This window comes from Anabrus simplex, chromosome 1 (genome assembly GCF_040414725.1).
Source record: "Anabrus simplex isolate iqAnaSimp1 chromosome 1, ASM4041472v1, whole genome shotgun sequence".
NCBI lineage: Eukaryota > Metazoa > Arthropoda > Insecta > Orthoptera > Tettigoniidae > Anabrus > Anabrus simplex.
The window spans coordinates 406,643,906-406,670,632 of record NC_090265.1 but is presented as its reverse complement, the minus strand read 5'-3'; the positions used below and the strand labels follow the sequence as shown (position 1 = coordinate 406,670,632).

At 38.8% G+C, this 26,727-nt stretch overlaps 1 protein-coding gene across 1 annotated transcript in view; it reads right to left on the bottom strand.

Annotated features, from left to right (window-relative positions):
- LOC136866650 (homeobox protein PKNOX2) overlaps positions 1-26,727 on the bottom strand; it is a 621,923-nt gene that overhangs the window by 51,574 nt on the left and 543,622 nt on the right. The window contains exons 4-5 of the mRNA XM_067143772.2: positions 12,962-13,142; positions 800-971 (exon numbers count right to left, since the gene is read on the bottom strand). Of these exons, the coding sequence (XP_066999873.2) occupies positions 800-971; positions 12,962-13,113 (324 nt within the window). The 5' untranslated portion in view covers positions 13,114-13,142. The remainder of the gene's footprint in view (positions 1-799; positions 972-12,961; positions 13,143-26,727) is intronic.

Below are 26,727 nucleotides of genomic sequence, written 5' to 3'. Positions count from 1 at the left end.
CATGAGATGAGCCCAGAAGAAAAGTATTTAATTTCAAATGTGAATATCTTTCTTCAAATGCTGTTAGATTTATTAAATTCAAGTCATGAAGTAGAAAGAAGTTTCAGTGCTCTTCATAGCTTAAAAACATGTTTGTGTTCTTCTATAACTGAAAAGTGACCAAGTTATGAGGCAGTTTCCTATACACATCAAGACCCCTTAGTTACTACTTGATACCAAAAAAATGACTACGATTTTTGCTTCAAAGAAAGATAAAAGAAACAGATAATTTGTTACTGGCAATTGAACCATGTACATTGGTAACTTAGATTAGGCCACTGGCAGATGGTAATATGAGAATCCTTTTTGGTTAGTCAATTTATTGTCTTTCAGTCAAATGTGTATTAGGTTGAGATGAAAAAATAAATATACTGTGCAGTACTGTATGTGTATCTCTCCAGAACAGCTCAGTTTGTACAACAGTCTTACATAGTCTACTTGTATGCTTATGAATAATAAGATAGCTTTTCCAGTACATAAGTTACAATATAACTTAAAATCTTTTCAGTCTTTTGAAAACACTAGTTAAAATATATAAAATTATAACATACCTGTTAAAAACACACATACACTATTAAACAAAGAATGACATGTTTCGTTGTAGAAGAACATTCTCAGATTCTATCAAAACACTTTACATCATGTGCATATGTACAAAATTGTTTACGTTGCTTAAACTAGTCAGACCTGAAGCAGAACATTAAAATCCAACATCCCATTTTAATTGGCTAATAAAAAATTATAAACAGAATAAACTCACCAGTCCATCCACCTCAGGGTCATTCACAAGAAATGGTTTCCGATCTCTCTCCTGATGCTGTACAAAAGCTTGGATGTCCATATTGAAGCTTTCCGAGTTCGGACACTCAGCAGACTGCGTGGCTTGCTCACACCGCTCAAACAGTAATGCCAGTAATGGGAATAGCGGATGCCTACGAAAGTCAACAGTTGTTTATATGGTGAGGGTTTTTACAGAGTTGAATATACTGCATAATGTTACAATACAAAAATACATCATTTCTGATCAACTAGAGAAAAGTATGGGGATCAATGTCAAGTTATTGCCTTTATGAATGACAGTTATGATATTACTAAATATATATTAAAATTGAGGTATCATTTTAATCTATTCATATCTGTATGCTTCATTCGGGCTCTGCCATTGGTTTTTGCAGTTTCCCTATAACTGCATAGCCTTTGGTGGTGCTATCTGAGGATCCAACCAGCCTCTGGACTGATTACCTAACAGACAGACAGACAGACAGACAGACAGACAGACAGACAGACAGACAGACAGACAGACAGACAGACAGACAGACAGACAGACAGACAGACAGACAGACAGACAGACATCTTAAATATCTATATACAGAGTTATTCATCTAAGATGTTACACCTAAATAACTTCTAATCCATTGAAGACATTGATATCTGTCTTCATATTCTTCAATGGCATTTAGGGACTTGTAAAACATTGTGCTACGTGATATAGACAGCAACTGAATTTTTTAAAATGGAACTATAGTCATTTCTGCCCCTAGCAAAAAAAAAAAAAGTTCAAACTTAATCTTCCAACATCAGACTATTTGTTGATGCAAGGTTTTGTTGATACATACACAGCTTCCTTGTGATTTGAGCCACACATCTGGTAATGGACAAAGGTAAGGTACAAGCATGTCTCATAATTAAAACGTGATTTATCCCGTCGATTTACAAAATTTTATGACTAGAACTAAAGAGTGGAAAGGGAGCTTAATGTTTTTAAAAGAAATAAAATAACAGTGCTGGTTACAATGCACTACTGTCTCTGTTTTGAGAATAGAGTAGGCCTACAAGTGAACTGAGAAATAAAAAAACAACAAAATGTAACCACAGCTTCTTATTATACTAAGAAAATTCATGAATATGAAATGTTAATACAATGCATAAGTACTGTTAGGTAGTATGATACTGAAAATTGGGACTTCTTCACGCAGTTGAACTCACACTGAATGACGCAATGACTACAAACTTGTAGACAATTCCAAAGGACCTCAAACACTGTACCAATGCAGTATTTGCTGCAATATCTAGGGAAATTCTTCAGTATATGTTATCATCCCTATATCAATATTCGAAGTAAGCAAATTTCTTTCCTTAAGAATGGCCTTCCTTACTTGTGCTAGCCTGCATCTTATGTCCTCCTTACTTCTGCTATAATTAGTTATTATACTACTCAAGTAACAATATACATCTACTTCCCTTAAGACTTCATTTCCTAATATAATATTACCTGCACCAACTGACTTTGTACGACTGCACTACGTTACTTTTGTTTTGGACTTATCTTGTACTCTTTACCCAAGACTCCATCCATACCATTCAGTAATTTTTCCCGGTCTTCTTGAGTCTCGGATAAAATAACAATATCATCGGCAAATCTCAGGATTTTGATTTCCTCTCTTTGTATTATGATCCTTCTCAAATTCCTCTTTGATTTCCTTTACCCCTGTTCTATATAAACATTGAAAAGGAGGGAGGACAAACTGCAGCCTTGCCTCACTCCTTTCTGGATTGTTGCTTCTTTTACAAAGCCCTCGATTCTTATCACAGCAGACTGATTTTTACATAGATTGTAGATAATTCTTTGTTCTCGGTACCTGATCCCGATCACTTTCAGAATCTCAAATAGCTTGGTCCAATCAACATTATCGAATGCCTTTTCTGGATGTACAAAAGCCATGTACGTGGACTTTGCCCTTCTTAATTCGATCTTCTGAGATCAGACGTAAAGTCAGGAATGCTTCTTGTGTTCCTACATTTTTTCTGAAGCCAAATTATTCTTCTCCCAACTCAGTTTCAACTTGTCCTTCCATTCTTCTGTAAATAATGTGTGTTAAAATTTTGCAGGCGTGAGATACTGAATTAATGGTGCGGTCGTTTTCACACTTGTCAGCACTGGCTTTCCATGGAATAGGTAAAACAATATTCTGCCGAATATAGGGTGGCAGTTCTACTGTCTCATATATCTTGGACACTAAATCCAATAACCTCCCCATGGTGGTTTCTCCTAAAGTAGTCGGTAATTCGAGGCAATCTCATCAATTTCAGGTGCCTTGTTCTTGTTTAGATCTGTTGAATTCTGACCTCAAAATTGGGTCTCCCATTTCATCATCATCATCAACAGCCTCTTCTTGCTCCAGAACCGTATCATCTAAGTCTTTACCTTGATACAACTGCTGGATATATTCCTGCCATCTTTCTGCCTTCTCTTCTTTCCCTAGAAGTGGTTTTCCATGATTTTCCTGTATGCAGCATCTACTTTTCCCAGGACCATTCAACCCTCAATATCCTTGCACTTCTCCTTCAGCCATTCTTCCTTAGCTGTCCTGCACTTTCTATTCACTTCATTCTTTTATCTCCTGTCTTCTTTTCTGCCCTCTTCATTTTTTGCATTCATCGATCAGGTCTAGTATCTCCTGAGTTATCCACTGATTCTTAGTTGATCTTTTCTTTCTTCTTAACATTTCTTCAGTAGCCCTACTGACCTCATTCTTCATGACTCTCCATTCTTCCTCTATTGTGTTTCCTTCAGCCTTTTCTTTTAGTTCTTGTGCAACATGTTCCTTAAAACAATCCCTCACACTCTTTTCTTTCCCCTTGCATTCCTTCCCTTCTTCCATTTCTTCAACTTCAAATGGCATTTCATGACCAACACGTGATCAGAGCCCATGTCAGCTCCTGGAAAAGTTTTGCCATTTGACACCTGGTTTCTGAACCTCTGCCTAATCATAATGAAGTCTATTTAATACCTCCCGGTGGCTCCAGGTCTCATCCACGTATACAGCCGTCGTTTGTGGTGTTTGAGCCAAGTATTAGCAAGGACTAAATTGCGATTGGTGTAGAATTCAATCAGCCGACTTCCTCTTTCATTCCTTTGTACCAATTCGAATTCTCCTACTGTATTACCTTCTCTTCCTTGACCTACGACTGCATTCCAGTCTCCTGTCACAATGAGATTCCCATCACCTTTTACATATTGTATTAAATCTCCTATCTCTTCAAATATTCTTTTGATTTCCCCATCATCTGCTGAACTAGTAGGCATATAGACCTGCACTATTTTGGTGGTCATTGGTTTGGTGTCTATCTTAACAACAATAACCTTTTCACTATGCTGATCATAGTAGCTTACCCGCAGCCCTATTTTCTTATTAATTATTAAACCAACTCCTGTATTTCCCCTGTTTGATTTTGTGTTGATAATTCTATAGTCGCCTGACCAAAAATCCTGCTCATCCTGCCAACGTACTTCATTTATATCAGCTACATCCAACTTTAGTCTATCCATGTCCCTTTTATGATTCTCTAACCTACCACAATTATTCAAAGTTCTAACATTCCATGCTCCGACTCGCAAAATGTCAGTATCCGTCTTCCTAATAATTGCCCCCTCTCGTGTAGTCTCCACCCGGAGATCCTAACGGGGGACTATTTTACCTCTGGAATATTTTACCCGGGAGGAAGCCAACATCAGTACATCATTCATACAGAGAGACCGACTCAAATACTCAGACCGTAATATTATAAAAACATGACGTCAAAAGTAGCAGGACTGCTGGTATTGGCTAACAGAAAAATATCACGTACATACTACACCATCAGCAGTAATTTAACATGATAAATATGTAATATCATTGGGAAAAACACTGTTGCACGTATGAAAATGCTTCCCAATTGATTCACATATAATCAACTAATATCATATATTCTACTAGAATAGATGGACAGACCCACAGCAAAAGATACCACCGAGCTGATTATTTAGAAATTTCACTTAGCCACTTAACGTTTTCTCTTAGATTTCAATCCCCTGTGGGTGGGGGACACAGACGAAGAATACACCCACGGTGTTCCCTGCCTGTCGTAAGAGGTAACAAAAGGGTAATAACCCCTGCGGGTGGGGGACTCAGATGTAGAATACACCCCCGGTATCCCCTGCCTGTCGTAAGAGGCGACTAAAAGGGGCGACCTAGGCACGTAAATGGACTGTGATAGGGTATTGTGTGTTGGACCCCTGTGGATGGGCGGGGCTAAATACATTCACAGCTAGTCCCTGCCTGTCATAGAAGGCGACTAAAAGGGTCATGTGTCCATCGGTCCCCTCCTTATTTTTTATTCTTTTTTGAGGGTTAGTTGTAGACCGATTCAAAATTCTTGATGTGCGTGCTGCTCGGAGATGGGCCTCTTACGTGTGTGACTACGCCCAAAAGTCAACCGGTATTCCCAAAACTCACGTCGGGTGGGAGCGTCATGTACCCACGCAGTAGTATCCGCCTAACAACACAGGTTATTTTATTATTATTTTATTATTTTATTACTCTGAACACGCTATGGGGTACATGCTGTTGCGGGTGATTGGAGGAAGAGAGTCCTAGTGACCATTGCCTCAGTCACTGCGTATTAGGCATCATCCAACTTCGGACCCCGGGCAATACCTGCTACAACCAGCTGCTTGGTTCGGCTACAAAGGCCCCTGATCGGACTGGGTGGCATTTGGGGAGGACGATTTCGGGCATGGCTTCGAAACGTCCTCAGCCTGCCCAAGGTGGCCCCCCACCAAAGTCTTGAACTTTTGATTCCTTGAGGGGTTCAACTCCCTGGGAACAAGCACAGCGTGAAAGAATGGGATCCAGCTTCCCTAGGTTTCTGGTTGCTACCAGAACTGATCTAGAGAATTCTTACATGTACTGCCAAATTGTGTAAGTTATATTTATCTTTTATGGAGTTCAGCGCCGCTTGTGAGTCACCGAGTATAGTCGCACACGTATTTTTGTGTATGCATCACACGACTGCTTTGTATATTGCAAGCAGCTCGGCTTGAAACACGGAACAGTATTCCCTTAGTTTTATTTTCTCAGAATTAACTTCGTCTTTACCCTCATACGAGTATACCACGAAGGCGCAGCCCACTAGTGTTCCGCTGCTGGAAATGCGAGAACCATCTGTGTATACTGAATGGCTGTGATCTCTGGTACATGGTTGGTAAAATACAGAGCACATATAATCTGCTGGATGTCCGGCGGCAGTATGATGTGCAGGAAGTTCAAGTTCCACTCCTTCCAAATTCCGCGGATGTATTCTGTTCTTCTTACAGCTGACTGAAGTTGACATGCTGAGTCCTGTGAGATGCAGAGGTTCTATACCAGAAATAATAAGTGTAGCGTCATTCGTGTGATGCGTAACATGAAACCTCTTTGAATTTGAGACAATTTCTGTTCCGCCCATTTTTTATGCAGAACATGTTCGAAAACAGTGACACAATAAAGCACCAGTGATTCAACAGCTCCACGACATATAATCTTCAAAATTTCCGAGTTTAGTCCCCGGGTGGGTCGTGCTACCATTGTCAGGCTCCTATACAATTTGGCTGCTTTGGTTTCCAAATGTTGAAAGTGCGATCTAAATAAAAGTTTGCCGTCTAAAATTATTCCAAATATGTCGTCATGCTGTCTACAATATCTAATTTTTGGCCATCTAGTTTAACCACCGGTGTCTCAAATTTCCTTTTCTTGGGGACTAGCATAGCAACAGTCTTAGGTGCGTTGAATTTCAATTTGGGCATCCTCGATTTACATTTCTTGTCACAGTTGTGCCACAGATGGTCAGGTGCACTTTTCTATTTGTGAAGTGATTTTGCATTAGCCTATAAATGTTTTTTGGACAACCCTTCACTTTCAGGTGATGCAACACTTTAGGGCACCATGCAAAGTTGGACGAATTTTTTGCAATCGTAGATAGATTTCATCCATTGTGTGACCTTATGTACTGCATCTTCCGTAGATTTTGATGGCATAAACCCAAATTGGTTTTCATGTAAACTGTTCTTTATCGCGAAGTTAAACATCACTCTATTAATTATATTTTAATTATATTAATTATATATTAATTATATTAATTATAACTTTCTTTAAGACTTTTGCTAACTCAGGGAGTAGGCTTATTGGGCGTAGACAATTGGCTGTATATTTATTTTACTTTCCGTGTTTAGGGATCACGTTTATCGTGGCCTCCTTCCAACAGTCTGGAAAAACACAAAGTTCTAAACATTTATTGAACAGTTTCAGGAAAAAGTCAGGACAGCCACTATGAATATGTTTCACAACATTTGCAGATATGGCATCGATTCCTGGGGCTCCCTTATTATCTAACTTCGAGATCACACGATTAACTTCTTTCATGCCAGAAGGCTTTTCATGTTCTGTTTCTGGTGCAAGCATGGTTTCCTTTCGAAGTGCAGCCTGCCTTTCATTATCAGCATCGCCTATAGGAAAAAATGTCTCTACTAGGGTATTTGCAGTTTCTAACGGTGTTGTTGTGAATCCATTGCCAGTGTCAATAGTATGCAGAGTAGTGTTGAGGTTACCTGTTTTTCGACATACTTTATAAATTTTCCCCCAGGGATTTCTGGTTGATTCCGAGGAGCAGAACTGTTTCCAACTATTTAATTTAGTTTGCATAACTGTCTTTCTATATAGTTCTCTGGTACGTTTATACGAGGCTTCATACGCAAGCTTGAGAGTGTCGCATGTGCATCTTTTGCATCTTCTCTGAGCTCCTAAGAAGCAATTTCGGAGTGCTGTAAGTTGAGGTGTCCACCAGTAGTTTTTTGGGTGGTTGTGTGACCATTTAGGAAGGTGGGTGTTGCACAGATTTACAATATTTTGTGTGATATCTTGCGTAAAGTTGTTTAACTCTTGTGCAGTCGTGATAGCCTCCAATGTCTCAATTGAATTTTGGAGAACTCGTTTGGCAGATAATTCAAAATGGAGCCACTTCACATTTTGAGTTTTGAATTTATGTGTATGATAAACGTTTGCAGGAATAACGGGAGGACATCCTGTATCACTAATTTCGGTTTTAATTATCCCATGATCAGTCGTTGGATCTTTGTTAATCCTGCAATTTTATAGGACACATATTTTATCCAGGTCAGACTACGGCAGTGCAGCATATGGATCAGCAAGGCAAAGCGCCCTTGTGAAATTGAATAGCATCTACCATAGCGGGGTTAGGTTGGCAACGGGAGCTTTTCATACAAACCTTATTGTTAGCCTGCTTGCTGAATCTGGTGTGTTGCCTTTTACACCTGAGGCGCCAGCAAATGCTTCTGTCATATGCTGCAAATTTGCGACAGATGCCACTTCACCCAAGCTATCCTTGCGTATTTCACACTGGAAACCGTCGGCTGTACGCTGCTTATCCTCGAGCAATGCGGCCGGTTGGAATACGCTTGGATAGCAGTCACAGACTGTTTGATGTACCTTTGGTTCCCAGTCTTGTCAGACAACCAAGTGGGGTACCTCCGTGGATAATACGACGACCTGAAATAATCCTAGATATGCACACTGGCCCGAAGGGAAACACGGACCCTTCGATTTGTCGGAGGCTCTTCCTGTCCGTTGTTGGCCAGTATCCAGATTCAGTCGTCCTTTACACGGATGATTCGAGGGCAGAAACGAAAGTGGGCTGTGCGTCGTTGTCGACAATGACAGCTTTCTTTTTGCTCTCCCGGAAATCTGTAGGGTGCACACAGCAGAGCTCTATGCTATCTGTGAGCTCTGCGGTACACACTGTCCGATGAGCGCCGTCACTTTCTGCTGTGTACCGACTCCTTGAGCTCACTACAGTCTATTGATACATGTTTTCCTCGGCACCCTCTGGTGCAGCGGATCCAGGACCTGCTGGCCGGGTGTTCGGATGCCGGCACCAGAATCACGTTTATATGGCTCCCAAGCCACATGGGTGTAGAGGGAAACGAGTTAGCTGATAAGGCTGCCAAGGAGGCTGTTACATTGCCCCCGTTGCCTTACAAGGTTCCAGCAAGTGATATTCGCTCTCAGCTGAGACATTTGGTTATGTCCCATTGGGAGATGGAGTGGCAGGCCACTCCACTTCCAAATATGCTGAGGGCGATAAAAGGTACAACGAAGGTATGGAGGACTTCCCTTCGGGCTTCTCGGAGGGAAGCAGTGGTATTATGTCATCTTCAGATCGGCCACAGTATAGTAACGCACTCCTATTTACTGGAAGGAGAACCCCCACCGGTGTGTACTTGCGGGGATCATCTTACCATGGTACACATCCTTACAGAGTGCGTGGACCTGGTTGATCTGCGTCGTAGTCTAAAACTCCCGAGTATCATCTCCCTCATCCTGCGAGATGACGAGCAGTCACCAGACCTCGTCATCCGTTTCATGAGAGATAATGGTTTGTTTTATCGCATATCAACGTAGTGTTTCGTACTAGTCTTTGTATTATTGTTCACTGCGTTTTATTTTGACTCTGTTTAGTTTGTGTTTGTATATTTTATTGTGATTCTTTAAATAGTACTTGCATGATATTTTATTGAATTTTAAGGCAATTTCTCATTCTACCATAATCTATCATCTATCATTTTACCGAAAATAAGGCATTTTGAATTAGATCCGCTGATTATTTTTAAATTCATCATCATTAGTCAGCTTCATTTGTTTTAAATTCTAGTCAGTGGATACATTTTAAAATTTTAATCATCATATCATGTCGTCCAGCTCGTACCATTAGAGGCCGATGACCTTAGATGTTAGGCCCCTTTAAACAACAACCATCATCATCTTAGATTTCACTTCGTTGGATAGATGGTAATACATGATAAAATGGCTAAAATTATATTCTTAACACATTTTTGAATGTTTAAAAATAAATTAAGGTGCAAAATTTCTCAATTTATTCACTCTCATGACAACTAGGAAACATAACATGTTTCCTTAGTTTCGAAGTGGTGGACAATTTATAAAGTTCAGCACCCAATGAAAGGCGAGTACAGCCGAAATGATGATGCTAACCCAATTAACGGCCCTGGTGATGTTACGCTTTTGAAAAACTCTTAAAACATATGTTGACGTATGGAATAGCAGCGTCTCATGCAATGATGGTAAACTTAGTAATGAAACGTCCAGACACTAAAGATATGTCCGGCTCCATGCCTAAATGGTAAGCGTGCTGGCCTTTGGTCACAGGGGTCCCGGGTTCGATTCCCGGCAGAATCGAGAATTTTAATCATAATTGGTTAATTCCGCTGGCTCGGGGGCTGGGTGTATGCGTCGTCTTCATCATCATTTCATCCTCATCACGACGCGCGGGTCACCTACGGGTGTCAAATCATGAGATCTGCATCCGGCGAGCCGAACTTGTCCTTGGACACTCCCGGCACTAAAAGCCATACGCTATTTCCATTTCACTAAAGATACAATGGTCTTTACCCGTTGAGGGACATGAATGAAAAAAACCTCTACCAACTCTAACCACTGATGTCTTTAACCTTCAATTTGATGTAACAGCCCACAACATGAATCAGATGATCAAACTGATGTGTGCACACTACTCTTTTGTCATCGACTTCAAAATAGTCACGATGTATATTCCTAATCCATTTTTCTCTTAATATTTTATTCTTTAGAAAACTTAAGAATAGCTGTGCGAGAGGCACTGCAGTAGTTCGACTTAAACCTGGTTCACAACATGAACAAAACAAACGCATTCTCACATTACTGCATATAATTACAGATCCTAAGTGTCCACTAACTTATATAAATAAACTCACACAAATATATTCTACAAAGAAATTAATATTTATCGTCATCTTTCATTAAATTACACCGATTGCATACGAAGACAACCCGTGTTTCCAACATGCCTGGCTACTCGATTTGCCATCTTGGAACGATCGAGAGTAGCATTACGGTCTGAGGATTGGAGTTGGTCCTGGTCAGAAGTTACTGTAGTGGCTTTTGCCAGATGGACCCGAGTTTCACATCAACATATCTCTACAAATGAAGGCCGTGAGTATGCTGATGTTCATCAAACTGCGTGATTTTCAACCCTTACCACACATCGGTTCTCAAAGGCAGCCATCAAGCAATAGACATGAAGAAACGATCTCGTGAGCATAGCAACAGCAGTATGATAAGGACGATGTGAAGATTTAAACATTCTTAAACTTTTCTGATCTTTGCATTAGTGTTTAATGTTTTATGTACCGGTAATCCATTTTTCGAAAAATAAAAGGACGGAACTTCAAAAGTCTGTTTTTTTAAATGACGCGTTAAGAGTTCTGGTTAATATTTATTTTAAAAAGCCTATATGTATGCTTCTCTTCATCACCTACCTTCACCTAAATAAAGGGTACAGATCTCTGCACACGGTTATGAGGGTGTTTAGGGGTTGTAGTAAAGATGTACAAGAGAGGGCATATAAGTCTCTGGTAAGACCCCAACTAGAGTATGGTTCAAGTGTATGGGACCCTCCCAGGATTACTTGATTCAAGAACTGGACAAATCCAAAGAAAAGCAGCTCGATTTGTTCTGGGCGATTTCCGACAAAAGAATAGCGTTACGAAAATGTTGCGAAGTTTGGGCTTGGAAGACTTGGGAGAAAGAAGACGAGCTGCTCGTCTAAGTGGTATGTTCCGAGCTGTCAGTGGAGAGATGGTGTGGGATCACATTGAAGGAAGGAAGCTAGTTGCTTTACGTCGCATCGACACAGATAGGTCTTATGGCGACGATGGGACTGGAAAAGGCTAGGAGTGGGAAGGAAGCGGCCGTGGCCTTAAGGTACAGCCCCAGCATTTTCCTGGTGTGAAAATGGGAAACCACAGAAATGACATTAGACGAATACGTTTGATCGGTGTCTTTAAAAGTAGGAGAGATCACAATATGAAGATAAAGTTGGAATTCAAGAGGTCAAATTCGAGCAAATATTCGTTTATAGGAAGGGGAGTTAGGGATTGGAACAACTTACCAAGGGAGATGTTCAATAAATATCCAATTTCTTTGAAATCATTTAAGAAAAGGCTAGGAAAACAACATATAGGGGATCTGCCACCTGGGCGACTGTCCTAAATGCAGATCAGTATTGAATGATTGGTTGATTGACTGAACCAAATGCGCAGCCGAGAGCCTTGTTTCAACTGTTCCAGGGAACGTAGACATGTAAGATCACTCCTACGACTTGTGTTTTAAGCCTATACGTAAGTGGAATAAAAGGCATATGATAATTTAACAAGCACAGTTTGTATAATAATAATAATAATAATAATAATAATAATAATAATAATAATAATAATAATAATAATAATAATAATAATAATAATAATAATAATAATCTCCCTAGCATTTATCACGCATAATCGCAGGTTCCAATTGTCTGCACTTCGCTTTCCATCGCTTCCAATCTTTGATGTCAACTGGAGTGATGCCAAACAAGCACATGTCCTCCTACAGTACGTTAATCCATTTCTTTCTTGGTCGCTCCAGTTGTAGACGGTCCTGAGAGTCCGAATCCATCGCCGTCTTCGCAACTGAGGTCCTTCAACTGCTATAGACTTTAAGAGTTGCCAGGGTTTTGGATTTCGCTGCCGAGTTGCAGCATTGCAACACCTTCACATGCCACCGAATTCAGCCAGGTTCGAACTTACACACTTTGAAACAACTGCGCCACTGAGATAAGTTACAGTTTTCAAGACGTCAATGAGTTTTTTAATAGTTAACCAGTAGCGGAGGGTAAAAACCGAAGTTAACGAGCTCGACTCAATATTCGGGGACTGGCAGTTTACCGCTCTGTCTAGTAAAATACTTAGGAGGAAGACAGATCTGTACTCACCCGTGCTGAAACGGATTTAAATATAAGTAGGGCTTCTATTTCTTCTTCTCGAAATAGACAATTGACAAACCTAGAGTTCAGGATTAATGACATGCATCGGCACCATGTTTGCTTCCAGCCTTCCACCATATAAGACGGAAGGAAATCTGGGAGTAGCTTCAAGACCAAGCAAATATTAGGACACCACCTGTTCAAATAGAAATTTGATCTACACTATTATACTGTTTTGACTTATACTCACTTATAGACGGACCGCTTGTCGGCTTCGAACTGCGCCTGGTCGGGCTGACTGAAGCCGGAGCCTTGGTCGCTGGCCCCAGTGGTCATGGCCACCCCTCCCCCGGCCTCCGTCTGCTCGTAGCCTGGTGTAACCATGGTGCTCCCTTCTTGCATGACCCTCCCGCCGCCAGTCAATGGACCATCTGAAAACATCATCATAAGTCATCACTTTCATTTTGCATTAACATTCAATGATGTTCTTTTCAGCAGTATGTACAGTAGGTGCCCACCACTGATCTCTATACATGGATCGCTGATGGCAGCTCTCAGCGCCAAGTTGAGCGCGCGGTCCGCCATGTTGGTGTACCCATCCTAGAGCTCTCCTTATGGGGAAGCAATGATAATATCATCAATTTTAAATCACAATTAATGGCGCATTGGAATAATTAAAAATATAGGGACATGTTCACTCAAAGCATAAGGACATTGGGAACACCGACATGTCATTCCGAGGTCAGTACATCTCCGGGATAGCAATAAAAATGAGTGTATAATAATGGCCGACAAATATTAACTTAGGTGCTGAATACATGCAGTTAGCGATCGCTAATACAATAGGAGTGAAAAACAATTTCTGGAAACATTGCTGTCAATTTTATACATGTATGCCACGAAATTATGCATTCTTATGACTGAATTTTTCGTATTTTGAGCCAAAAACTCGGGGTTTCTTTTTATTCATACAAAAATAGCCCTATTCTTCCTCTTTCAGAAAATGTTTTTATTTTAGTAATTCCGGCTTGTTTAAAGCTTGTAGAAGCCATTTAATATGAGCCCGCAGGACATTTAAAAGCCCAGAATCACACCCACTTCCCCTGTAACGGCATAATGATAGTTTATTGTGTGTTTTTCGCTGGATATTCAAGTATTTCCGCGGCGTATTTGCCGTAGAAGTACACTTCGGCATGCTAACAGTCACTTGTTTACTACGTAATCAATACAATTACGTTATGTTAGGAAATATTGAAATTTGAACTGACGGAGAGAATGTTGTACCCTAAATAGTACTCAATTTATATCTGCCACACATGTATACTTCGATAGTTTAAATATATTATGTATTTTTATGTGTTTGTATTCGGTCTCGAAAGCCAAGAATAAGGGCTGAGGGGATTCATCGTGCTGACCACACGACACCTCGCAATCTGCAGGCCTTCGGGCTAAGCAGCGGTCGCTTGGCAGGCCAAGGCCCTTCAAGGGCTGTAGTGCCATGGGGTTTGGTTTGGTTTGGTTTGGTTTGGTTTGGTTTTATGTATTTGTATTACCTACATTCAGGAATTCGTATTTGTGTTAATCGTAGTAGTACAAGCATGGGTCCCTTGTTTGTTTATATTTTACTAACATGCAGAAGTAACATATGGTTTCAATTCAGCGAGTGAAATATCTAGTGATTTTACATTGATGTACTTCATCTGAATTCCTTTGTAAATGTGTAGGGTATTGCAATAACACAGCACAAAACACCCGTAGAACTACAATCAGGAGACCTGGCGTCACTGAACTAAGCATAAACAAAGCAAGCGCGCTCCTCATGGTCTACTGCACCGTGCGCTCGCTTCCATCTTACTACGCCAGTCATCTTCTATTCGGCTTATTGCTACCCAAGCTACCAGCCATCCATGTATAGAGATCAGTGGTGCCCACATAGATGGAGCATAAACTGTACAATCCTTTCAAATATTAAGATCATGTTGAACTGCTATCACTTTGAAACAGTGTGCAACAGTGGTATAGCGATGACACCTATATCCAGACTACAAGCCAACGAATAGTTGATCAAGGGAAATGTTCAAATTTCCAACTTCTTTGAAATCATTTAAGAAAAGACTGGGTAAACAACTGATAGGTAATCTACCATCTAGGTGACAGTCCTAAATGCAGGTCAATGATGATTAATGATTGACTGACATCCTGCTGATCATGGCCTTGACAGACTACAGGGGGATACGTTATATCAAAGCTTTATGAACCCTATAGACATGTTTCAGATTATAGAGTTTTATATGCTTATTTCCACTTATATAATGCCTGTTCTGTCGTGCGGTTATTTCCTGAATAAAAAACGCACAAGTTGCCCAATTTCTACAAAGGTCACCAGCTACTGATTTTCGTCCTATAGGCCTATGCATTCTTTCAGCACTGTCCAAAGCTCTAGAACAGCAGATATATAAGCAAGAAACATTATTTGAGTGACCTCTTCCAATTTGGTTTCAAGAAAGGAGATAGCACATTACTAAGAATTGTAGAGACCTCTAGATAGCGGAAAGTGAGTGTACTTATTACACTTGACTTCAGTAATGTGTTTGACACTCTAAACACTGACATATTATTAGCGAAATTACAAAGATTTAATCTGCGTCCTCCAGCAGTTCAGCTCTTTGTTTCGTACCTTGCCAATCGGCGACAATGTGTTGCTTTAAACAGTATGACCACGGACTGTAAGACTAAACAAACAGGTGATCCACATGAATCCGTGCTAGGACCTCTTCTGTTCACGCTATACATCAGTTACATCTCTTCGCAGCTGAGCAACTGTAACTACCATATAGACTATATCCAGATGATCTACAAATCTACTTCCAATCCAATATTTTTGATACGGAGTTTGGAAATTTATCAGATGAATTCTATTTTAAACCTAATTAGCTCTATGGTAGAGAAAACTGTTTGTAAATTATCCTACAAAGACACAAACTATTATAATAGGGCAACAAAGGCAATGCACTAACGTTTGCTTTGTAGGGTAGCTATACCATTTCAGAAGTCCGTAAAAAAATCTTGGGATGATCGTGACATACTGGAGTGGCACATAACAAACGTCTGTATAAAAATTCACTCTTCACTTCACCCCTTAAAACTCTAAAATCACTTCTACCACACAGCGTAAAAATAAAACATCCAGTCCCTCATATTTCCCGTACTTAATGTTATAATGATCGATGCCAACATGTAACAAACACTGAAACTACAGAAGGCAACGAACTGTTGTATTAGGTTTGTATTTTCTATTACATTTTCAACACACGTCTAACCTATTATAAAGTACTACTCTCCTGGTTAAAATCGACAAACTACGATATGTTCACATTGCGACTCTCATATTTCGAATGTTGAATAACATATCCTCTAAGTTTAATTTCCTCTCTTCCTGTCATGGACATAACACGCGATCGACTTCTACACTTGCAATATCTGCGCATCGTTCATTAATATATAACCGCTCCTTTCAAATGTTTGGTGCAAAATATGGAATTCCTTTCCAGTTAAGTGGTAGGAATTTCACCTCTTTAGTCTCTTAAGCAGTCTGGCCGAGATTACCTATTAAATATACAGTACATGTATATAACCAACCTGTGCGAATGTTAGTGTGAATGAACGGAATAATGTAATTAAAAGTTAATTATGTGGTTACGTGTAGGAGACGGCCGTGAGCCCTAACTCTGCTACTAATACGGGCATAAAATAAATAAAATAATACATAAATATTCGACATTTTATTGAATATAAACTTTTGATTACATTGTAATACATATTCAAATAACTAGGACATATTTATTAATCAATAAGGTTTACCATATTTAAGTACAGATAGAAACTGTGTTTCATGTTCATTAGACACTGTCTGGCTATATATATATATATATATATCATGATCCAAACAAACATTCTTTGCCTTCATTACTTAGAAAAAAGGAAACTTAGAAAGACCTGAATAAAATCAAAGTGATTGATTGATTGATAGTAAACGTTTATTAATCAATCAATCAATCAATCAATCAATCAATCAATCAATCAATCAATCAATCAATCAATCAATCAATCAATCAATCAATCAATCAATCAATCAATCAATCAATCAATCAATCACCTCTGATCTGCATTTAGAGCTATCGCCCAGGTGGCAGATTCCCAATCTGTTAACCCAGACGTCTCTTAATACGGGACAGCTTCCCTGGAAAAGTATTCATGATTATGAACAAGACTATTAAAAAACAAACAAAGCCATTCATTGACCATATTGGTCACTATTTTTTGGTTACCGTACTAAAGATCATATTGCTCTTTAAGACAGAAAATAACATCTTTTTTCATTGTGGTTATCTAGTAATAACTAAATATACACAATGCTCAGCGTTCAGCCTGTTTCTAAACGAACTTTGGCAATTGATCCCGGCTCAGTCCGGTGGTAATTTGAGGTGATCAAATACGATAGCGTCATGTCTGTACAATCTCTCTCTCTCTCTCTCTCTCTCTTTTTCACACACACACACACACACGCGCGCGCGCGTCATCTCATCCACTTTACCCCGTCATTGTGAACCAGGAGCAGTTTACTTCGAAAATGCGTTACTACGATGGAAACCAATATACCATGGTATACATTAGAACACCCGATGTTTCAAGGAGTTTTAAATAAATATATGAAGGTACCAATACCCGACAGAAAGACGACAAAGCCTGAGGGTTTGGCCGCGTATTGTGGACTGTGCTCTTTCATAAGAAGAGCAAAATACAGTAGGCTAATTCAACAAGAATGTATGCAACTGAAATGAGTGACTGAGACGACAAAAGCGTTGGCCTTTTCAGCCCAAACTTGAGGGTTCGATGCTGGCTCAATCCGGTGGTATCTGAAGGTGTTCAAATACGCCGGCCTCAAGTCGGTAAATTTACCGGCACGTAAAAACCTCATGTGGGACGAAATTTTAGCCACCTCGATGTCTCAGAAAACCGTAAACGTGACACCAAAGTTTGTTTGTATATAGACGGTAATATCGGAAATCACTCAACCGATTTCAGTAATTCTTTCACAATTATTGTAAAGTTAATTCTTTCAAATTATTATGCTAGCTTAAGCTGGGTTCACACGGAGGGAGTGGACTCGCATGGTGCGTGCGCATGTTTGGTCCGCCACTCGCATCATGTGAACAGTTGATGCGAGTCCAGTTGCCTGAGTTGAGAGAAGCGAGGCAACTCGGACCGTGCCCAACTTTCTAAAGGCGAGTAACATAGTCAAGAGGGCGGAAATCTTGAAGACGGTGCAAGAAAGGAAGTGGAGCAATACGCAGACAATAAAATTTGTACAATTATACTAATCTGAAGAAGTACTGTGGAATGCTAGGCTTCCCACTTATAAAATAAAAGATGCCAGGGATTCAGCGTTGCTACGGATTGCTGAAAAAATTTATATTCCTGGGATAGGCGTCGAAGAAATCAGCAAAAAGATTAAGAACATTCGTAGCATGTACAGACAAGACCTATTAAAATTAAAAAATGCAAGAAGTCAGGCACATCACCCGAAAAAATTGATTCACCGACAAAATAAGGAGCCGGCATGAGTAGAAATAATGCCACTTAGCTAGGGTTCCGTGGCCATAATCCCACTCTCTCAAGTTGGGAGCGAAGAAATATTTGTTTCTGTATCAAAATTTATGAACAAGACACACAATAGAGCTATCGTAAGTATTTTGTGTCGCCGGTAACAGGTAGAGCTAAAATATCTATGAGGAACGTTAAGGGTCAAGGGAGATTAATTCCTAATTTCTTCGCCGACTGACATGACAACATGATGTAACATAAGCGATAAGGAAATACAAGAGGTTTGAGGGATAAACTCAATCGGAAGAGGGCATATTGGATGAATCCACTCCGAATTGTGCTGTTGCTGTGAACATGTGCAGGGATTATTGTTGTTATTAATCATTCAGTTTCATGTTTCCAAAGAATTTGGGCACTCAAACTTGTTTGTTATGCTTCTAAGTCTGTCTGGGTTAATTAAAATTCGTTGTCTATCTCGTTTGCTGCCGAATAATGCAACTTCTCTTGTAAATTTTGAAGCCTATACTGAATACAGGATTCGAAATAGTTACCATCTCTTCGTTCGCCTCTGCGAATACTTTATGCTGTACTTCATTAAGGTGAATTGTTGGTGCCTATGTAAATGAACACCAAAGCATCAAGAGTTTCCGGGTGGACCCTCACTCTCGGAATGAAGGAAACCTAATCGCCCTCTAAGAAAGTGGAGAAGTGAATGAAATGGAATGTAAATGGCCCGGGAGTCGCTCGTTATCAGCGCCATCTCTCGCTCCCCACGAAAAGGCGCGCGGGAGATCTCGATTCAGAAGGCGGCACCAATGTGCGTGTATCATTCTACGGTACCAGACTCGTTCTATTCATGGGTGACATTAAGTGTAGACTCAAGCGACAAATCGAATATCTGTTACTAGTTCCAGGACACAAGTGTGTATTGCAAGCAGGACCAAGAAATAACCGAACATAATCTAGCATAAACCATTGACAGAGCATGTTCCGGAATATCGAACAAGTTGAGTGCCCCTGGTCCCCATTTTAGTCTCCTCGTGCGACAGGCAGGGTATGCCGTGGATGTATTCGGTAGCGGCGATTAGGTGGGGGGCAGTCACCCACACCCCACTTTATGGAGAGAGCTGATGACCTGAGATGTTAGGCCCCTTTAAACAATAAGCATCATCATCAACAACAACAACAACAACTTTTTGGAGAACATATTACATTTTTATTCCATTTTAGTCGGCTGAAACTAGGAATTATTGGAAGTATTAAAAAAGCCATTTGTACAAGCCCTGCTGTCTTATCAGATAATTATTTTCTTTATTTTCTTTAATAAATACCAAAATTATTAGCGGAAATACACACAAAATGTCCGTCCCGGCTAACTGATTTGTATAGTGCCACAGCAAATAGTGGAGACTTTGCCTGTGCTATGAATAAGGGTACCAGGGCTAGATCATAGACACTGAAGTATGATTCACCACCTTACCGCGTGCATTCGTCAGTCTGGCGGTCTCTAGTGTGTTAGTTTTTTAGTGTATAGTCAAATACTAAATGATTTTAATTGTATAATCACACCGTATTCCTTTTAATTGGAATAAATGTGTAATATTGTTCCTTTGACGAAAGTTGTATTGTATAGTATTGAATCTAAATCTCAAAAACCTATTATTGCCGCATTTAAGTTGATAAACTGTCAATCTTTACCTCTCTGTCGAAATTCGCAGAGAGAGCATAAAATCTTGCCATTTTGTGGCATTCTTTTTAAGTGGCGATGTATATACCCCCTCCCCCACATCCTCCGCTATATCCCACTAACCCGGGTACCGTTTGTTGTCTGTATATATATATATATATATATATATTTGCCCCCGCACGTTTAATTCCCAATCGCCGCTACTGGATGTATTCTACCATTCCATTCACAGGTGGTTATGTATGTACGTATGTATGTATGTATGTATGTATAAATCCTGGATCCCCAACGTAAAAACCGGCTTCGGCGTGGGACTATCCGAAGCGAATGGGGGAGGATGTGTTACCTAGGACAATAATGCACTCGGTCATGGAGGGTAAGATAAGTAGTAGTAGTAGTAGTAGTATTCATTCACCATGTCGTTTACATATTTACAGGACTCTGTTATATATATATATATATATACATAACTCTTCTAATAACATTATTACTTGAGGAATATTAATCTTGTAACTAAACCACATACGAATATTACAGAAGTATTATTATTATTATTAACATATTAATACTTAAAATAAATTGAAATTGTGACTATCTCTTGCACACATTAAATATATTATTATTATTATTATTATTATTATTATTATTATTATTATTATTATACAAAATCACACCAACCTCAACAGAGACGAGTAGATATCAGTAAAATACCACGTAAGGTGAAACCTTGTGTGTGGTAATTTAGAATATTAATTACATAGAGAGAAATATATTTTAAAATGATGCCTGAAGTACGAGTATGGGTATGAGTGAATTACGGATATGATCAACAGCACATGGTGGAGCATTGAATAGTAACTGGATATGGTGACGTGATATTCTCATTTAGTTATTTCTTCCATAACAGTTTTATTATCCCTGACAAAGGATTTAAGACACTTCAGACTCATTTTCTGACCTAATGAAGTAGTTTGTAAAGAACCGGGAAGGACACTAAAGAATTTTGGAATGAAGTACAAGAAATTGCGCTTTGTTATGCTAAGTTTGGGTTTGTATAACATACAACGGTGGTACATCTTACTGCGTGTTGAATATTCATGTTTAATGTTCTCAATTATATTTTTGTTTCTGTTAATATATTTGTGTATTTCAAGGGCATAGAGCTGTTTTACATTAAGTATATTTGCTTCAGCATATAATTGATTACTTGGGTATAATCTTCCTTTCTGGTACATTATTCGTAATATAAGGTTTTGAACAACCTGTATTTTATTGATTACATTTTTGTAGGCTCCTCCCCATGCCAAAATTCCGTAGCTAAGAATAGACTGAACTAAGGCGTAATAAACCTCTCTTAATAATTTCATACTGGATATGTTTTTTAAATTATGAAATATATAAACAGTTCTTCTGATTTTCTTTCTTAAATCGGTAATGTGACTTTTCCATTTCATGTTCGAATCAATTAATAATCCCAAATACTTAACATTACTTACTTTATAAATGTTGTAGCAGTTACAATTAAATTTACAGTTGATGTTGTGTACAATTAATTCATTAAAATCGTTTCGTGTATCTGTTACAGAAAAATTCATAAATTTTGTCTTTTTAATGTTTAGAAATAATTCATTATTATCTAACCATGCTTTAACTTTAAGCAGTGCTCGAGTTGCTCTCTGTCTGACGAGATTCCAGCTATCACCCTCAACATAAATGACTGTATCATCTGCATATGTTACGATGTGCGTATGTTCGGCATTTGCTGTTGTTTTCTCTAGATCATTAATAAATAGAATAAACAATAAAGGACCTAATACTGTGCCTTGTGGGACACCCTTTATTATCCTCATCGGTGTGCTTAGATGTTGATTAATTTTGACATACTGTACTCGATCTGTCAAGTAACTCTCAAGCAAATCCAGCACATTACCCCTAAAGCCGTATTTTTCCAATTTCTGGAGGAGCAAGCGGTGTGACACACTATCGAATGCCTTTTCAAGGTCGAGAAATATCCCTGTGGAGAGCAGAGAAGAATTCAGATTTTCGTATATTCTCTTTGTTAAGGCGGATATAGCATCAGTCGTTCCGAGATTTTTAATGAATCCAAACTGTCTGGGCGAAAGTATTTGGTGTTTTTCTAAAAATTGGTAAAAATGGTTCTTTAAGCATTTCTGGAATATTTTTGATATTGCTGTAATTATCGAAATGGGTCTGTAATTTCTAATGTCATAAATATTTCCAGACTTGTGAAGAGGTTTTAATATTGTTGTTTTAAGCTGTTTTGGAAAGTAACCTAAGGTGAAGGAATCATTGATAATATTCAGCAACGGTTCCTTTAATGACTCTATATTTTCTTTAATAATTCGAGCCGAAATATTGTTTATTCCTACAGCTTTGTTTCCATGTACTTCACTCAAACATCTCTTCAGATCGTATTCTGTTACCGGTGCATGTTTCCATGTACTTCACTCAAACATCTCTTCAGATCGTATTCTGTTACCGGTGCAAGGAAGCAAGTATGAGGGTTGCGAGCGATATTCAATGTGGAGTCGGAAATCTGTCTGTGATGCTTTGCTTTCTCAGTTGTTTCGTTAATGAAATAAATGTTAAATTTAATAGAAATATTAATGTCATCTTTCCAGATTTCACCTTTATATCTGATTTCCTTAATCTCTTCTTTTCTAACTGACCTTTGTGTTATTTCATTGACTATGCCCCAGACCTTACCCCGGTTATTTGAATTGCGATTGATCAGATTCCTACAGTACTCAGTTTTCGTTTTCATAATTAGATCATTTGGTTTGTTCCTATATTTCCTGTACTGTTCTTTAATTTCCAAGTTATCCAAGAGGAAGATCAAGGCCACAATGATTAGACTAAGATTTTAACAATGTAATGATACGGGATGTGGAGGAAAAGAAGGCTACAGAGCTGGTTGCAAATAGAGGATTGTGGAGGTGTTCGTGAAAAGTTCAATCATTCTTATATTATTGTTACTGCGGAAGATCCTTGCAAGTCTATCAAAACACGTACGATAGATAGCAGTTATCTACTCAACTAGCTCTGTGATATTAAACTGCTGTTTCTCCAAGACCAGGTTGTGTGATAGGCCTGTACCAAATATTAATGTTACAATAATGACTGTTCAGTGCAACAAAACAGTGCGACCTAAGCGGCAACAATATGGCATTTAATTTCTGAATATTAAATGGAAGCTCTATTAACACAGAAGCTAGTGATGAAGTTCCAGAAATTAATGAGGGGAGGGGGAGGGGGACGAGGATGATTGAGAAACAAAAGAATATTCAAGACACAGTTAGATAGCATACTGTAATAAAATAAATCTTGAATTACTGTCAGTCGTAGTCAATTACAAACCACCTACTGGTCAGGAGCATTACTCCCACCATTCACCCAAACTTCATTTACTACATTCCATGAAATCAAATTACATTTGTCGAATACTTTTACACGACGAACAAATAAAAACAAGATATCGAGTTTCTGAGTAGAACATACGATATAAACAAGATGCGTATCAAATGATAAAGTGACTCAGAAGTTAGAGCACTGGGATTTTATGCCTAACTAGCTGATGTACCCATACTTCGCTACGGGATTCTAAGAAAGACTGTCTTTGTGGTTTTTCTAACCACAGTTAGTTAACTTAGGTCATTACAAAAACATCAGTGGGAATGCAGGGATTAAAAGCAATGTTATCATAAAAAATACTCGCTCAAATGAAAAACCGCACATTTTCTCACTTTTAACGAACAGTACTAAGATGCCGATCAAACAGTCCAAAGTTCCAGTACTGGTATGACCAGGCCACAGACAGCCGTGAACACTCCTCTGGCATTATTCCGTTAAATATGCACACTGCTCATTCCAATCAGTGCCTCAGAGTAGGGATTGAATAGCTGCAATGCTATGTGGGTTCGAAAGCCACTGTCGACAGCCCTGAAGATGTTTTTCCGTAGTCTCCCGTTTTCACACCAGACATATGCTGAGGCTGTGCCGTAATTAACGCCAGAGCCGCTTACTTTCCACTCCTAGCCCTTTCCTATCCCATCGTCGCCATAATACCTATCAGTGTTAGTGCGACGTAAAGCAAAAAAAAAAAAAAAAAGAAATATTCGGTATACAGCAGTAATCCCATCTATCGGACATGACTGGTAACAGAAAACACAAAACACATCACAACAAACAATGGTCAATGCAATGTAGGCCTTCGCATTTAGTTTTCTTTCAACTCTGTGATATTACGTCTTACGAAATTATTTATAGCGTAGAATGTACTTCCTTACTCCCCGAATTTACATAACGATTTTCATTAAATTCTGTCTACCCATTTTCTCGTGACATGGCACTGATATGGACTTAGCAACAAAAATCCAAATTCATGGTTATCACTGTTATCATAGCCGGTACGGTAAAATGTATAAGACATAAATGATCGGAAATTTAATACTATATAACTTTAGTAATGTAATATTTGTCGATAGGACCACTAATAACACAAATATTTGAGAATTAAATTTTAGGCCTTCCCTTAAAGTACCATTCCACTCAGCACGAATAAAATTATTTTTGACCTAGATTGTAGCGACTTATTTCTCGACTTTCATATTGATTTTCTTTTGGATAGGACAACTAATAACATAAAAAATTGAGAATTTAAGTTTATTCCTTCTCCTAGACTGCCATTTATTTCAGTATGAATAATATTTATGGCCTAGATTGTAGCGACTTATTTCGCGACTTTGCATACCGATTTTCATTAAGATAGGACCATTAATAACATAAATATTTGAGCATTAAATTTTACGTCTTCCCCTAAACTACCATTTCTCTCAGCGCGAATAAGATTATTTATAGCCTAGATTGTAGCCACTTGTTTCCCGACTTTACATACCGATTTTCATTAAATTCTCTTCAGCCGTTTTCTCGTGATGCGTGTACATACATACATACATACATACATACATACATACATACATACATACATACATACATACATACATACATACATAAATTACGGAAAATTAAAAAGTGCATTTCCTTGCTACTATGGACACGACCGATACAGAAATACCATCCTTTTTTAAATTCTGAGCAATGTACAGACAAAACTCTTATTTTATATATACTGTATATAGAGATTTGACGAGTTTCTATGGAGGTGTGTATAGAAAGCCGTGTTTCCTTTTAGTAATTATGTATGTATTTTTCTCAATATACAAATTTCATTATAAAAAGTGTCTTCTGTATCCTTTTCGAATTTTAATTGATCCCATTATTTTCCTAGTACATTTCTTGTTGAAATTTCCAGTTCTTGTATCATTATTTCCTTCTTCAGTAAGACTTTTTCCTGAATAAAGTGCTTCTGGGTGAATTATTGTTAAGTAACGCTGAAGTTTGGTATCAATGGATATTAATTTATTGTTATACATGCCTCTGGTTAAATAATGGGCTATTTTCACCTTATTAATTCATTTATTCAATAGATTCTTTCCCTGAGACGTTTTGTTCAATATTTCTTCTGGATACCTGAATGTGTCACTCCTACAAATTCGATCTATTTAGTTTTCATTCATAATACAAATTATTATTACTATAATAATAATAATAATAATAATAATAATAATAATAATAATAATAATAATAATAATAATAATAAATAGGCTCACGTGACAAGAGGGGGAGGGAAGAACTTCTTACTTAGCACTAAGGACACTGCGACTTAGATCAACTTGGAAGATATCACAGTCGTATTTTAATCATGAGAACAAAGACACCAACTCTTATGAATTTATATTCCAGTATCACTCCCCCTCCCTGCGGAATGCTTCCATATCGCCCAATTAACAAAATCCGCAATGACAGTATTCCGTTTCATACAAGCGGATTGCGCTAAGTTGCGTAATGGGATTACTATGCAGCGGACGGAGAACGGTCGGCTGCATGAAAGGAACTGTAGATGGTGCTCACTGCTGCCGTAAACCATGTCTGACTTGCGCTTCTGTGGCCTATTCACATATATTCTTTCCTCTGTCCAAATTAATATATTGGTGGTATTGAATACTTTTTTTTTTTACTAAAAGTCTAAAGAGACGCACGTATCTTACATTTTTCAACGGCAAACGAACATTCGGGCCAGCCCCGTGGTGTAGGGGTAGCGTGCCTGACTCTTACCCGGAGGCCACGCGTTCGATTCCCGGCCAGGTCGGGGATTTTTACCTAGACCTGAGGGCTGGTTCGAGGTCCACTCAGCCTACGTGATTACAATTGAGGAGCTATCTGACGGTGAGATAGCCAAGAATAACGGCCGAGAGGATTCGTCGTGCTGACCACACGACACCTTGTAATCTGCAGGCCTTCGGGCTGAGCAGCGGTCGCTTGGTAGGCTAAGGGCCTTCAAGGGCTGTAGTGCCATGGGGTTTGGTTTGGTTTGGTTTGGTTTGGTTTGGTTTTAAACGAACATTCGCGGGAGATCCACAGCACCTTGCTGTTGAATTTTAAGATACAAGTTTATCTTCGTCACTTGTATTCCAATTGTTTTGTAGATTATTTAATTCTTTACCATTCATTTTTGAGTCTTCTTTTGATTTCGTATCCATCCTTGCTTCCTCATAATTATTATTACCATCGATCGACTGATAATTCCGTAGTTTTGCCTCTTAAAACACGGGCGACAATAATATTATGTTTCGGTCTTCGTTCTT